The 16534-nt window shown below is 43.5% G+C and overlaps 1 protein-coding gene and 1 long non-coding RNA gene across 3 annotated transcripts in view; one reads left to right on the top strand and one right to left on the bottom strand.

The window, feature by feature from the left end:
• Positions 1-2474, bottom strand: part of WARS2 (tryptophanyl tRNA synthetase 2, mitochondrial) — a 66135-nt gene extending 63661 nt beyond the window's left edge. Inside the window, exon 1 of one of the 2 annotated variants that reach the window (XM_080647999.1) lies at positions 2305-2474. In XM_080647999.1, the coding sequence (XP_080504125.1) occupies positions 2305-2394 (90 nt within the window). In that variant the 5' untranslated portion in view covers positions 2395-2474. The remainder of the gene's footprint in view (positions 1-2304) is intronic. The other variant, XM_080648000.1, reaches the window with a different exon arrangement.
• The window catches only part of LOC308237361, a 132737-nt gene continuing 118304 nt past the window's right edge, over positions 2102-16534 (top strand). The window contains exons 1-3 of the long non-coding RNA XR_013959417.1: positions 2102-2545; positions 6680-6780; positions 7586-7673. This is a non-coding gene — a long non-coding RNA (uncharacterized lncRNA). The remainder of the gene's footprint in view (positions 2546-6679; positions 6781-7585; positions 7674-16534) is intronic.

A 16534-nucleotide genomic window follows, 5' to 3' on the forward strand; every position in this document is an offset into this window, starting at 1 on the left:
TCGATTGGTTGCCTCCTACTCTCACCTCGACCTGGGCCAGAGATTGAACCTACAACCCAGGTATGTGCCCTTGACCGGGAATTGAACTGAAGACCCTTCAGTGTACGGGCCAACATTCTCACCATTGAGCAACACCAGCCAGAGCTTAAATCATTTTTAATCCACTACTTAGGAAAACCTAGCAAAACAAGAAAAAGAATGGTTGTTTCCTTCCAGTCTTTCTTTTTCTCCTGTGCATATATTTATATAAATATTTATTTACAAACATAATATTATAATTACACTATTGATGCAATTTTGTATCTTTTTCAATTGGTCTTTTTCAAAGTGTCCTTCAAACCATCATTTTTAATGACTGAAAATTATATGTAGATTTATAATTTTAAAAGACACTCTCACGTTTAATTCTTATTCTAATCAAAGCTAAATCAAAGGTTTAGAACAGGCGTCCTCAAACTACAGCCCGCAGGCCACATGCGGCCCGCCGAGGACATTTATCCGGCCTGCTTAGCAGCCGACTCGTCCCGGGCCCACAGTGCGCATAGGAATTTGTTCATAGTTTTTTTTTTAAACTATAGTCCGGCCCTCCAACGGTCTGAGGGACAGTGAACTGGCCCCCTGTTTAAAAAGTTTGAGGACCCCTGGTTTAGAAACACTATTCTGTTCTGGAAATTCTACTTCTTGAAACAATCTAGGTTAACAGTTGATTAACTTCAAGATAATCGATTTGGTAAATGCCAGTGAAACAATAGATGTTTAAGAAACTTTTCTTTAGCATTTATAATGACTTAGTCACCTTAACTTCCCTGGGCTATTGTGTGTGGGCTGTAGTTTCTTTTTCCTTTCTTTTTGATTCTCTGTTTCTCATGACCTCCTTAGCTCTTGTTTGGAATGAGAGGAAGTTGGGGTCTAAGGCTTAGTTACTTTGATAACATAGCTTTTAACAGGCTACTATTAGCTATCAATACAGTAACCAGCCAATTCTGGTTCTACAGAATCAGGCCTTAGGGTTTCAAAGAGGGGAGTATTGGATTTATCTAATTTTTAATCAATTCTTCCCTAACATTGCTGCCTGAAATTTAAAGTAACATTTAAAATAGCTATTGTGTTGATGATGAGCTTTCTGATGTAATATCCTTCATCCTCACAAGAATCTTATTAGGCTCCTATCAATGAAGAAAACTTAAGTACCGAAAATTAAGAGATTGATGGGATGATTAGAAAAACAAGTTGAACTTAAATCTTGGTTTTCATAATCTCATTGCTGTACTTTGGATTCACAATCATGAAGCCGTAGATTTCCCAAAGTTTGAAAGAACATAAATGTGGCAATCGGTCCAACCCTTCCTCCACCCATTTTCCTAAAGAGAATAAACCCTGCGAGATTAGGTGACTTGTCGTGTCCCCCCACTAGCAAGTGGCTGACAAAGCCCTTGACCTCTGGTTTCCTAACTTCCAGTCTAGTGCTCGTTCCAAAACACCACTTACCCGACAACATCCTCACGCCTATGCAATACCACTACGAATGTGCACAGATGCCAGGAAATAACCCAATAATCACAGAATCTGGAGTTTCTTCCTAGTTCCCAGAAGACAGCTCCCAAGAGATGTATGGCATGTGGCTACCAGTGAGATTAAACTTGGAAGACGTTTAGTAAATGTCTGAATGAATGAAACACACACACACACACACACACACACACACACACACACACATTATTATTTTTTCTTTTGCCACGAGGGTAAAATTCCAAATACTGACGGACAGGCTGAAGGCCGTGTCCTGCTCTCAGCCCGACAGAGTAATTGACGGTCACAGCAGTGCTGCCGGGCCCAGGACAGGACCACGCACTTGGGCAGATCTACTTTAGGGTAAAGGAGAGGAAACACTGGAAAATGCACCGACATTCGCTCAAGCACCGCGCAGCGCCGCACCAACGTACACCTCCCAATCTCTAACACGCTTTCTCTACTTTCTCCTGGGTCCCAGGCTTCCGATTAGGGAAAGGACCATCAGCCCGCAATGATACCAGAAGGTGGGCAGTCCCAGTGCGCAGGCGGCGGTACGCTCCTCCCACCGGGGCGCGTTACGTCATCACGCATCCCTGGAACGTCACCACGCTCCAGGTAGAAGGGCAGTCTTAAGGGAGACGACTTTACAAGAGAAGCGACCGGGTACTCTCTAGAGGAAACGGGGGCCGGATGGCGGGGGGAGAGAGAGAGAAGCAAAAGGAGGGAGGGAGGAGAGACGAGAAGAACGTAGGAGGATGGAAAACGAGCGGGAGAAGGGCCAGCTTTGGTTACCTGGGGAGCAGGAGCAGCTTCGGGCGTTTTATGAAGTGCCCGGATGAAGCCCCAGCACCCACGCGTCTTCCGCATTGAGCGCAGCGCCATCTTGAGGAGGGCGGAGCTTTCTTGTCTTGAGTGACATCTGCTCGGAGAGCCAGTGGCTGTTCGCTGCTCTTCTGCTTGCTGCGCCTGCGCTCTTGCCTTCGGGGCGGGTCGCTGTGCCCCGGCCGCGGACTGTCCTGTCTTTGCAGAGCAGGTGGGGACGGGGACGGGGCGGGGCTGAGCTTCAGCGTTTCCCTTGGAGACCTAATCTCTGCACTGGCTTCCTGGAGGGAGAGGCTCTGGGCGGCGTTTTAGACGGGAAGAAAGGCTAGGAAGTTGCTTTTGGGACTCTAGCCGCCCAGAGGCAGCTTTAAAATTTCTGTAGGAATGGGGCCTTCGCAATCCTATTAGAGAGCAGCAAGTCCTCGATGGAGACCTGTATGGCCTCATTTCACCCGGTCTGCAGGCACAGCACTGAAGGTACAAAGAAAGACACACATCTTTCTTTCACGAAGTGTACGGCCTGTGAGGAGCAGATACATAAATGATGCCGTGTTTTAGCTGTCACAGAAGCCCACACCGAGACTGGGGAGGAAGGGTGGTTCGGGTTGGACTGAGACCCGTCCAAGGCAGGCCTCAGAAGAAGGTGATACCTGACAGAAGAATTTTTCTGTTTTGAGTTCAGTTGTGAGAAGAGCACGGTGCTCCTGCTTCTGTTAATGCACCCCACAGCTCCCAGACATCTAAGACAGACAGCAGTAAAAATATAACGCAGAGATTCGGCAGAATTCCTTTCTGTTTTTGTTGTTTTATCCATTGAACAAATACTAAAAATTACCACATTTCCAGAGGGAGACGTAGGAGATAAATGGAATAAGGCTGCCCATACTCTTAAAGGAACTGGAATCTAACAGGTGAAATCAAAATTTATAAATCAAAGCCATACATTAAAATCTCATAAGAGTGGTACAAAGCACAGATGAAGTTCAAGCATAATTGGTGTAATAATATAAGCAGGGAAGAAATTGTAGGGTGATGGGGGGGGGAGCATCTAAGAAAATTAAGTCTCGTTCTTCAACAAAACTGGTTTTGTCTCTGTCAAATTTGAGGTGCTTATAGTACTCCCAAACCTGCCGCCCATTAGATAGATAGGTCTGTCTGGATCTCAGAAGAGAGGTCTGAACTAGGAATCAGATGGTAATTGAAACCAAGGAAGTCTTTGAAACCAGGTATTTGTGGATTAAAAGTAGGAGTAACCAAAAGGTACTTAAAAACCTCCAAATGTAGTAATACTGAAACCCGGGAAAGAGATAAATGCCAGTGGAAGTGATGATCTTTAAAACGATATACAGTATCCCTTGTATATATGCAGTTTTCTAAAATGTCTGAATGTTTTGTACTCATATACGCAGCAAAGCATTAAAATACAGGGTGTTGTGTGTTTTTTGTGTGTGTGTTTTTTAACAGATGTTATTAATTAGTTTCACTGACCTTAGGAATTAGTAAGATTAGATTTATGACATCCTACACCATCTGGATTGTAAAATAGAGCCTAAAAATAAGATGAGGGTTACAGCAGATAGCTGACAAAGGGTCTGCCTACTCTATTTCCTCAAGCAGCAATTTTCGTCTTTTATCTACTAAGACTCACATGACTGATATTTCCACGTGAGACATACTCCCATTGAAGAAGGTATATCAGAACACAAGTGTAACCATTTCGATACCTGTATTTTTTAGGTAAATTATTTTCACACTTAGAAGTAATAAGTTGTGTTTCCCGCCACAGTGGTGACCTGATGACTTGAGTGTCACTCTGCCAGCAGGGTTGCTCCCTGGACAGGACTATATTTTGTATTTTTTTACATTTCCCCCAGCATGTAGTAGAGTGCCTTACATAGAGTAGGCATATCTTTTAAATCTAAATTTTATTTTGACAAAGTAACATGATTAATTTTCAGAGGTTGATAGGCTTTTAACATGCCAGAAGGGACAGCTGACAGCAGAAAAGACACTAGATCCACTAAAAGGAAGCTAGTTTGGCTGCTTTTGTACTTTTTTTACAGCAGCATTCTGAACCCTTTTGGTGTTGGGGAAAGTATCACCAAAAAGCTCACCATCGTATAAGCTCACCATCTTGTTCTCTTCTAAGTACAGTGTATTAAGCATATTTTAATAAGGATTTTAAATGCTAATCCTGAACCTTCAGGAAAAGATATGTTGTTGGGTACATCCTTTAAAGAAAACAATAATACGCTTTTGAAATGTTTCCATACAAAATGGTTAACATTTTAAAGGTTATATAATGCAGTTAGTTTGGTTACATGGGAAGTTCACTTATGGAATACCCCATTGTGCAAGAGTGTTGTTTAAATGAAGCAACATTTGTATTTATTGCAATAGTTTACCATTGCTATCATTTGGTAAGCCAAAGAATTTTCGTAAAATGAGATACAAATGTTGTATTGGAAGCAGACTTTAGATAGACTTACAATTAAAAGCCCTTATAGTCATACACGTATGCACTGTATGGCTATATAATAGGTTCATGCTTACAATTTTGAACACTTGTTTAAAATTTGGTTTCTCATCAACACTTTTATTTTATAGTAAATTCTGGTAATTTTGCTCTTTTCTTCACATTCCCTACAAATCCTGTCCTGCTTGAAACAATAGATTAAAACCAGACTGGCAGTTGGGGAACACTTTCTATTGCAACCATGTGTGTCAGAAGAAAGGATTAGGTTTCCTTGTCCAAGAACATCAAGGGGAACCTCCACCTCTGCAGACACACCTCTATTCCTCAGTAATGGGGAGTTTATATCTAGTTAGATTTAAATGGGATAAGGAAAGAGTTTAAATCCACTCCCAGCTCCAATACTATAATCAGCCCTCAAGACTCAAAGTATCCAATTTTGTTTCTCTAATTTAATTCTAAGTGTCAGGTTGATATTAGATGCTGATCAAGGTAATGGAGAGTTATCCTACACATTTATTCACTTAAAGAAGAATTTTGCAGAATGCAGAGACTAGATGGCATCTGTGTTCAAAACTTACTTAAGGCACAGCCATTCCCCTCTGACCTTTAATTTATATTGCATATGTTTTTAAAATAGTGGAATAGATCCCACAATGCAAGCAAACCCTTCTTTTCATAATTTTAGGTACAACTTGCGTTCTCTGGTCATGCTGTCTTATGCTTGATTCATTATAAGGACTTAAAGTGAGGCAGAGTCTGCCCTTCAGTGAGATGACTTCCAAGAGTCATTAACTATACGAGAAACCATGATCATGATTTGGAGATTTGTTCTTTCTCACCTTTGTCTTAATTCTAATTCCACCCCTCATTTTATAGCTGATAAAGCTGGTCCAAAGATATCAAGTATCTTGACAAAAATCACACAAGGAATTAGAGCAGGAATAGGAAGAACTTTAATTTCCAGACAAGTGTCCTGCTTTTTAAAAAAAAATACATTTTTATTGATTTCGGAGAAGGAAGAGAGAGAGAGAAAAACATCAATGATGAGAGAGAATCATTGATTGGCTGCCTTCTCTACTCCCCACACTGGGGATCCCAGGAATTGGATGGTGACCTCCTGGTTCATAGGTCAGTGCTCAGCCACTACCAAGTCACACAGCCATGCCAGATGAGCACCCTACTTTCAGTGACAGCTCTGTGAAGCTGAGTAGTTACAGCTAGAGCTGGTCCAGGGGAAAGGAAAGGCTTCACAGAAACACACATCCTTGTGCCATGCTTCATCCCCAAAGCAAGAAATGGCTAATTACTAAAGGGCGGGTGCTCTTACTCTCCACCCCCAACATTAAAAGACGCTCTTTCCCTGGTGGTTGTTGAGGAAGTGCAAATTATAGCCCTTTCTTTGTATGAGGAGAATCTTCAGAGGCTGATTGGTCTTTGGAAAAGCTCTTAGGGGTTTTCAGGGAGGCATTACAGTACTATGACCTTTTTTCCTGGAAGGTGTCAGCCAGCAAAGAAGGGATAAACTGGGTGATGTGGATAGCAAACTAGAAATTTTTTCAGAATACCTTTCCCTTAAAATCAGGGACCAAGACCATCGTTTTTTCCAGATTTAACTTCTTAACCTTAGGGACTCTATCCTACTCTGCGATGATGGTCATTTTGGCTGGGGTTGGGAGGTGGTGGGAAGGGTGGGGAGAGTCAGAGCAGACCTGGGTGAATAATTTGTGTATGTTGATCTTCAGAGAACTGACTCCATTCCTTCTAGAGTCCTTAGGGTGCAGGATCACGAGGAGGATGGATTACATGGGATGTTTCAGGCCCTGGAATCCCTGTTCACATTGAATGTTTTCTCTCGATACTCTTTGTCAGATTGCCGTTCCGACATCAGAGTACAAGTCTTCAAAGAAGATGGAGAGTTGCTCCCTTAATAAAGTGTGGATCTGGAATGGAAAGAATACTTTTGGAGAAAGGTAAGAGACTATTTTCAATATCCCCCATGCCCACTGTTCACCCTCGGTCTTAAGACATGTGCTCCATGGAGGAAGTGGAGCTTAAAAACTAGCTAATTAAAGTTCAGAAAGAGCATTTTACTGTGTTGCTCTGCATGCCAGCCATAGTAATTAGTTTATGTGTGCCACGAGATGAAAAAGGTTGAAAATCACTGTGATAGACCCATTACTGATCTCTGTGAACCGTTTAACCTATATGTACTTTTTGTGAAAAGAGTAAAAAATAACAGGGCTAGATGACATACATTGTAACTCTTGTGGTTCTAAAAACTAGTTTCTGTTTGGTTCCAAATTAGAGTCATTTAGAGATGCAAAGATAGATATTACAGTCAGGATCCATATTACAAAGCATGTCACCTGAACTCTTGTGCATGTCAGGGGTGTGTGTGTGTGTGTGTGTGTGTGTGTGTGTGTGTGTGTGTGTTACATGCAGTTGAGTTGGTTCCGACCCCTGGTGACCCTATGAATGAGTGATAGCCACAGTGTCCTGTAGACACATGCCTATGGCTTCTTTTATGGAGTCAATCCATCTCTTATTTAGTCTTCCTCTTTTCCTGCTGCTTTCTGTTGTCCCCAGTATTACTGTCTTTCCCAAAGAACCCAGCTTTCTCATGATGTGCCCAAAGTAAGACAGCTTCAGTTTTGCCATGGCAGATACCGAGAAACAAATACTGAGAATGGGTCACAAAATTTTCTCAAGACTGTGCACCACGCAGCTACTCTCAACCAAGTAAAACTGTCCCTCCATGTTATCTTGTCATGGCAGGGTTAGGTGTATGAAGAACAGAGAATCTGAAACTTTTCTCACCCAACTGTGACCATGAAGTGGCTTTCCACAGATCTCTTTTCAGAGGGTAAGTAGGAAGAGCGTTTTGACCTATTTTCATTCTCTCTGGCTACTTTAGGTAGCACTTCCTTAGTTCCAACTCAGCTGTGTTGCTTTCTGTGGTTTCTCAGAAATGTACTCATTATTGTGTAATTGGCAATCACAATGATTTGTATGACAGCTGCTAATCCATGAGCGTTCCAGGAGAATGTTATCCAATAGGTTCTGTGGTCTTTAGGAGAGGAATATAGCCACTGTCCCCACACAACTTGGCAGGTGTGGGGAATGAGGTGTGTGTTGGGGGGGGGGGGTGCGGGGGAGGCAATAGCTCTGCTTATCTCTTCCCACCCTCTGATCTTCTGATCTTTTGATTTCTCCATTCACTGAACCTCAGGGCAAAGGAACTTGTTTATCTGAACCATAAAGGTCAGTCCTTCCCCCTCGCCCCCCACCATTCCCCAGAAGCACAAAACAGGATGCAAAAATGGTAGATAGTGGATCTGGAAGGCCAGATGGAAATATTTAGTACAGAACTAGAAATATAACTGTGAAAACAGTGATAAAAATCTGAGTAGTCTTAGGATAACTTTCTAACCAGGCATTAAACTTGAAGTCAAGACCACATTTTCATCTCTGACCAAAAGAGGACCTGACATCAGAGGAAAGCTCGATAAATATTGGCAGGTTGATTAAATGAACAGATGAACACATGTGAGGGGAAAGAGGGAGGTGTGCGGTGAGATATTTTAAAGATAGACAGTGCAGGGAATTGGGGGGGAAATTTTAAAGCCTAAAATAATCCCTGGAAACATTTTCTAAATCTCTGATATATGCTTGCTTTCTTGTGGTTTGCTCTTTCCACTAAAAAGCAGAATGCATAAAATATTCTGATTAGTCGAGGGTTATTACTTAGGTTCCAACTAATGTTTTATATATAAATCTAAATTACTGCTTTTCCTTCATTCTGCTTCTCTTTCTGTTTGGTCAAATCCCTGTGGGAGGGAGCAGCATTCCTGTGGTGGGTAAAATAATTTCTATGGAAATTATTCAAAACACAATTTTTGTAAACACTATGTGAGGATATGATTTATTTCTGGATTCAGCCCTTTCTCTTGCATCATCTCCCTATTTATCATCAAGTTTTCTGTTTGCCAACATCCCTCTTTAAGAATTTGTCCAGCCCTGACTGGATGGTTCAGTTGATTGGAGCATCGTCCCATGCACCAGAGGGTTGCAGGTTCTATTCCTGGTCAGGGCCCATATACCTAGGTTGTGGGTTTGATCCCAGGTGGGGGCACATATGGGGGGCACCTGATCTATGTTCCTCACATCTATCTTTCTCTCTCTTTCTTCCTCTCTCTCTCTCTCTCCCTCTCTCTCTCTCTCTTCCTCTCTCTCTTCCACTCTCAATCAATAAATACATATCCTCAGGTGAGGATTCAAACATTAAAAAATAAAAACATCCATACCAGTTTTGCATCTAAGAGGATCAGCTTCCATTAGGAGGGTTGAGACAATGGGAAGCAAGACAGAAGGGAAGAGACTGCATTCCAGAAGGTAGCAGGTTACTGAAAAGAACACGCCTCAATTCCCAATCCCAACTCTGCCATAACTAGCACGGTGACACTGGGAAGTTTTTAACTTCTCAGCCTGCTTTTTATCTTAAAAAACGGGAGTGGTTGAACCAACTGATTATCAAGGTTCCAGCCCTTAATTCTGTAATTGTAAGCTCCTGCAGGTGTCCCATTTTTAACCCAAGGATCTTCCAGTGCTTTGACGTGACATCTACAAGGCTGACAGGTGAAACATCCCTGCCCTTGTGACAGATGGTCCTGCTGGGACCTCAGCGAGTCTTTACTTGTAACATTGTCAGTCTGTGGAAGACTCAGACTGTGTCTCGCTAACCTAGTATTGGAGAAATGGAGCCTGAACTGTGACTAACCTGAAGAGAGCATTGTTAGTGAGAAAATCATTAGATAATAAGACAAAGGTAGAATAATGAGTTTTCTAGTATTATCATATGCTTTTTAGCGGGTGTTGGGGAGCTAGTGCCAGAGGAGAGAACCTGGAGGCAGAGTAAGAACTGGAGGAGATGGGAGAACCCTGTAAAGGTTGTTAGGCAAAGGTGCCAATACGTTTTTATCCGTTCATACAGTTCACTCATTTAAAACATTTAATGCATGCTTACTGTGTAAAACTGAAGACTGGAAAGGTGATCTTGTGTCTCTCCAGGTACCACATGTACTTCCTTTCATATGTTACCGTACGTATCCCCTTCTCCTCTTGGCTCCAGTTGCCTAGTTCCCACTCTGAAACCTCAGAGACAAAGGGAATTGGAAAGCCAGCATTCTTCTCTCCCTCCTTCCCTCCCCCCTCCCCCCTCCCTCCCTGCCTCACTACCATCCTTCTTTCTCCCTCCCACGCCTACTATTAACCTGGACAGCTAAGGTACTGAGGATCCACAGAGGATAAAGACATGGATTTCACCATGGAGAAGCTGAGTATAGCGAGGAAGATTTTTTGTAAAATTGTTAAAATATAACGGGATAGCTGTCATTCTAGAGCACAGACATGGTACTGTAAAGTCCCCCAAGTTTTAAAATATTAGCAGTTAGATAACAGTATGAATCCACAAGTTCACAGACAGAACAAGCATGCACATTTCAGGGCCTCTCTCCCGGTCACAGGCACAGCTCCCACACCAGCCCTGGCTACACTTATCAATTATATTGTCGCTGCTAGTTTCACCTCAGTAAGAACAAGGTCCACATGCCTAGGGCACAGAAGGTCACAGGAAATGGGACTGGGGTTTCTTCTCAAATAATAACATCCCTTTAGATACAGGGGTGGGCAAACTTTTTGACTCGAGGGCCACAATGGGTTCTTAAACTGGACCGGAGGGCCGGAACAAAAGCATGGATGAAGTGTTTGTGTGAACTAATATAAATTCAAAGTAAAGGAGCGGAGGGGAGAGCAAGAGAACCCTCCGCTCTTTCTGCTCTGCTGGGCGGATAGTACAGCCGAACGGGCGGGATCCAGCCCGCGGGCCGTAGTTTGCCCACGGCTGCTTTAGAACTTATTTTATCTCTGTTGTCTTTGGCAATCAAGGAGGGAAGGAAAAAAGGGGGCTCTCTAGCTCTGATGGCTACTGTGTTAGGAAGATTCCACTCCAATCCTGGTGCCACATTTTGTTGTTGTTGTTAAAAAATAAGGTATCACCCTAGCCGGTTTGGCTTAGTGGATAGAGTGTTGGCCCGTGGACCAAAGGGTACGAGGTTCGATTCCAGTCAAGCACATGTACCTTGGTTGCAGGCTCAATCCCTGGCCCTGGTCGGGGCATGTGGAGGAGGCAACCATTTGATATGTCTCTCTCACATCCATGTTTCTCTCTCTGTGCATCTCCCACTTCCTCCCACTATCTCCTAAAATCAATGGGAAAGTATCCTCGAGTGAGGATTAACAACAAAAAAGTAAGGTATCATTTTCTAGAACACTCAATTTAGCTCTCGTAGATTCTTAGACCTTTCCACTGTCTGACATTTAACACCATGAAGTGGTGGGTTGGGCTGGAGTAGGGACATGTGATGTTACTAACACATAAACACAGACTCTCCAGGGCTTGCCTTTCTGTTATCTACTCATCTAGCAAAGACTGAGTGCCTGTCATGTGCCGGACACCATGCTAAGTGCTAAGTACACAAAGCTGAATAAGATCTCCACGCTCTATGAGATCACAATGTTATGGGGGAGACTGCAATTAGCAAACAGAATTTCAGGGAAAACATCTTTGTATCAAGAAGATCTTTTACTTTCCTTCAATTCACACCTTAGGGGCAGTCCTGGCTCCACTACCTGCTACTTGAATGACTTTGGGCAGGGTCTGAGCCCCAGTTTCCACATCCAAGAATGGGGGCGAAGGGTAATGAGCTGCTCAGGTGCCCTTACAGCTCGGAGATGAGTGCTGAGCTGGAATTTGAATTGGAAAGAGGAGCAAGGTGCTCATAAGAGGGATAACTGCATGAAGGAAGCCTGGGTCTGTAGTTAAACAAGGTGTACAAAAAGGTGAAGGTCAAGAGAATAAGGTATTAACACATCTCCCTGCTTCCATCCTTGTCCCCTTCAGTCTATTCTCTCAATCAGCAGCCAGAGGAACTCCTTAAAATGCATGTCAAATCATAGTCACTCCTCTGGCTTTCCATGTCACTGGGAGAAAAGACAAGTCTTTGCCCAAACCTATAGGACCCAAGTGATCTGAATTCCTCATGCCAGCCTCCCTCCCCCACAACCTTGCTCTGCTCAGGACACACTGGTCTCCTCACCCACCGCTCAACACTTAGCACCATCTAATATATTTTACTTAATTCATTTTCTTCTCCTTTAGAATGTAAGAACATAAGAACAATGACTCCTGTCTGTTTTATTCTATATTCCTTAAGTTTAGCATGTGTGTGGCTAATAACACACTTGTTGAATGAATTTCCCCAGCTAACTAAGATCCAAAGAAGGAAAGTGTCTGAGGTCAAGTGTCTAAAGAACAGTCTGGACCATTAAGCACTTAGATATTCTGTCTCTCTGGCCCCCTGGCTCTGTGGCAGACAGAATAATGGGCTCCAGAGAAGTCTACATCCTGATGCCCAGAAACATGGCAAAGGGACTTTGCAGATGTGATGAAGTTAAGCATCTTGAGATGGGGATGATCCTTTTGATTGTTGGCTTAACTTCTGGCATTTTTTTTTTCTCCAAGTCTCTTCAACTCTTTAGATTTATTGAGTCACTCATTTATTACTTCATTCAACCAGCATTTACTACATGTATTGATCTATGTGTTTTAGCAAAAGAAAGAGGAAGGATATGAAAGGGGAACTTTTACATGTCTATATAATATTTTTTAAAAGCAGTGGAATTAACAGAGTATCTTTTACTTTAATTTGAGGATTCCCAGCATTTTTTAAATTTAAAAAATAGAGACAAATGTTTTCTGAGAGATACTGTGAGCCAAGCATGATGGCAGACACTGGAGATAAAGAAAATTCTTGAGCTAGATATACAGTTTAACAGGGGTGGCAACTGAACAGAGATTATCGTAGAACACAATGTCACTTTGGCCTTGGGGTGGAGAGGTGGCAGGTCGAGAATCCCAAAAGTAACATCTCAGTTGAGTGGTCTGATCAATATCAAGGTGTGGGCCCTTTGGGCTTGCCTATCCCTGGCCTTGGCTGTTTTATGGGTGCCTTTTCCTTCATCACTGCCTCCCACGACCTGGCATGACACAGGCATTTTCAGGCTCTTTCCCAACCATCTATTTAGAGCCAGCATTCTGTGCAGCTCATGAGGAGTCAGAGCCCATGAGGAGATAAGGGAGGGACTTGGAAGAAAATATGATGAACAAGGGCAAAGCCAAGAGGCAAATATGCATGTTTTCATTTGCTTTCCTCAAACAGGATGCTTTCACACCACTTTCTATAATCCAAACAGCATGTTTCTCCTTAACATACTGTGAAGATGTGATTGCTATCAATTGTAAAGCCGGAGGAGACACTTTCTTCTCCCCAGATGGGGTTAGCACCCCTCCCGGTGCTCCATCGGCACCCCACGCTCCCATATTTCATAGGTTCCCTCACCCCTTATCCCATCTCCTGACTTGTCTTTGTTCTCCACAGACCCCCTAAGATCCTCCTAGAACAGCCAAGAAGTGCTCAATAAATCACTGTTTCATTGGATTGAATAGTACAAAACAATATAGGTACTGGTTTCGGCAAATTTTGAAACATCTGAAGTCAAACTCTCATCTTGGAAGGCTGGAAAATCGTTTTTAATTTTAATTGATTGTTTCTAAGAAAACAAAAATGTTCCCACAATTCTCCAATAAACATTCACCAATGACATTTCAGCTTTATTTGACAGGCTGAGGGGTGGTGGTACAGACTAAATACATAAAAACACACACTACATTTAATTGTCCTCTAACTTGTGGTTGTGTATGAGAAGGAGCACGATATATGAGGGAAAATGCTTGGAAAACTCTAAAGTGGGTTGCAGATGTTTAGGGTTTCCCACAGCTGCAACAGAAACTGCCCATTCCCTCAGTCGCTTGCAGACTGAGGCCGACATCAGTGTTTGGATGGTGGGGGGAGTGGCTGTTCATTGCACAGAGCATTGACTTGTTCTGGGCTTAGGCAGATGGCTTTCCGTGGCTGGAGTGGGTCAGAGATGATGGAGGGAGTACTTAGGCTTTGCCTTCACTTAATCAGCAGTGCAGGATTTCAAGAAACCTCTGAACAATAACACTGTTCAGGTACCTAGTTAAGGAGGGGAACTCTTGATTAATTTCTAAAAGTCAAATCACACCAGTGACAGCAGCACACCCTGGTGCCATTTCATACCATTCCTGACTTCTCAGAAGCAGTTGACACTAGTTTCTTCTCTGGCAGGGACTGCTGGCCCTGGCTTTGCATTGGTCCAAGGAGCGTGCACTTTTCCAGGGGGCGGTTACAAAATACTTCTAAATATTCTAAACATGAAATTAAATACTCATTTTATTTTCATTTCAATATGCCATCCAGTGCTTTTAGCAGATGTTAGTGCTGTGGAATGACATGGCCAGCCATCCTCTGCTGCAGCTCTGAGGTGCCGCTGGGGCTCCTCAGAATAGGATGCCGATGGTCCTGCAGTCCAGTGCTACTTGATTTTCACCTTGGCCGGCTCTGAGGGTTAGCCGGCACTTACCTCTCTGTGTGGCTGTAAATATTTTATAGGTTCAAGGTGGTCAGATGTCATTTCATAAAGCCTTAGTTTCGTAAGTTCTAGTGAATTCTTTTTCTGTTGTTTTATTTATTTTTATTTTTTGTATTTGTAATTTTTATTTTTCAATTACAGTTTACCTTCAATATAATTTTGTATTAGTTTCAGGTGTACAGCATAGTGGCTAGACAATCATATACTTTACAAAATGTTCCCCTGAGCCCAGCCAGTGTGGCTCAGTGGTTGAGCATTGACCTATGAACCAGGAGATCATGGTTCCATTCCCAGTCAGGGCACATGGCCAGGTTTCAGGCTCGATCCTCAGTTGGGGGTGTGCAGGAGGCACCCTATCAATGATTCTCTCTCATCATTGATGTTTCTGTCTCTCTCTACCTCTCCTTTCCTCTCTGAAATTAGAAACAAAAAACAAAATGTTCCCCCAATATCTCCAGTACCCACCAGGCACCATATATATAGTTATCACGATATTATTGACTATATTCCTTTTGCTGTACATTACAAATTCTAGTAATTCTTAATTTTTCTATAGTAAAGACTGGTCAAATATTCCCTGATAAGTAAACAAGCATGCATATCTCACAACTGTAATTTTGGTATGAGAAAACTATTTTCTGGTCTCCAGGGTTGAGAAAGTAAACAAACAGAACAAATAATTAGTAATGGTCGGATCATCGTCAGGGAGGCAGATGTTGGGCACATCTCCACCCCAAGCAATCCACTTCAGATCTCCTGATCTCGTCCTTTTTGCTTAAGCGTATCTTGGTGTGTTGCCTGGAGTTGAAATGTGTTATGATAGCACAACAAAGAATTATGTAAGACAAAGCCCAGCTTGCTCACCGTGTCCCTCCTGGGCCTGCTATAACTTACACAAAACTCAACCGTGTTTCCTCTGCTGTGTGGGATGGCTGCTGAAAAGGAAAGATATAGAAAAAAGAAAGCTCCTGGGACAAGTGGGATATGAAGGCATCATGATCTGCTTAACAGGGAATTGGAACTAGAAGCCATGCCCAAGGACATGGAAATTGATTATTTAAAATACCTTTTGTTTTCTGTTTTAAAAAGAATACATGTACAGAGTGAAAAAAAATCAAATTGTAAAGAAAAATACAAAACAAGGGGTCAAAGTTCTGTTCTCCAGTATCCTACCCCAACTCCGGAATCCCACTGCCAAAGAATCACTGTTAGCCGTCGCTCATCCTTCCAGAAGCATCCTCTGCATAGTACAAAGATGCTACAAATACCCACATGCTTTCTTTTCCAACAAGTGCTGTAACTTTATTTTTTCTCTTATTGCATTAAGCATCTTTACATATCAGTAAACATCAATATCTCAGTTTAAAAGAAAATTACAAGCTTCATAGTATTCTGATGAGTGAAAATATCATTATCTGTAATAATAAAAGCATAATATGCAAATTGACCGAATGACCGAACAGCAGAATGACTGTCTGGACAGCCATACTATGACATGCACTGGCACCAGGCCAGCCAAGGCGGGTGTGATGCAATTGGTCGGGGGGAGGGGCCGCCATCGCCTTGTAGAGGGAGGCCCAGGCCACCCTCTGCAGGGCAATCGATGGGGGGACTCCACGATTGATCGCCCCCAAAGAGGGAGGCCCAGGCCACCCTCTGTGCAGCAATCAATCGCGGCGCCCTGACTGAGCCGGTGCGGCCTCCCTCTGCGGGGCAATGGATGTGGGGGGGGGGCTCCACAATTGATCACTCCGCAGAGGGAGACCCAGGCCACCTGGCTGGTGGCGCTGCGGTGGATGGGTGGGGCCACCCTCTGCGGGGCTATCAATCTGGGAGCCCCTGCGATCAGTCGCCCCACAGAGGGAGGCCCAGGCTATCAGCCAGCAATGCTGTGGCGGGTATGCAGGGCCTGCGATTGCCCCACAGAGGGAGGCCCAGGCCAGCCAAGTGATCGCACCCCACGCCTGTCACCCACAGAGGAAGGCTACCAGTGATGGGGGCAGGCGGGTGCAGTACCATACAGATGGCAAGCAGCGGCAGCGGCGGGGGTGGGGCCAGCTGCCAGCAGCTGGGGGAAGGAAAGCCCTGATAGGCCCTGATCGTGGCCAGACCTTGGGACCCTACCCAAGAGGTCCTGGAATGTGAGAGGGCACA

Source organism: Plecotus auritus (genome assembly GCF_963455305.1).
Source record: "Plecotus auritus genome assembly, chromosome: 12".
Lineage (NCBI taxonomy): Eukaryota > Metazoa > Chordata > Mammalia > Chiroptera > Vespertilionidae > Plecotus > Plecotus auritus.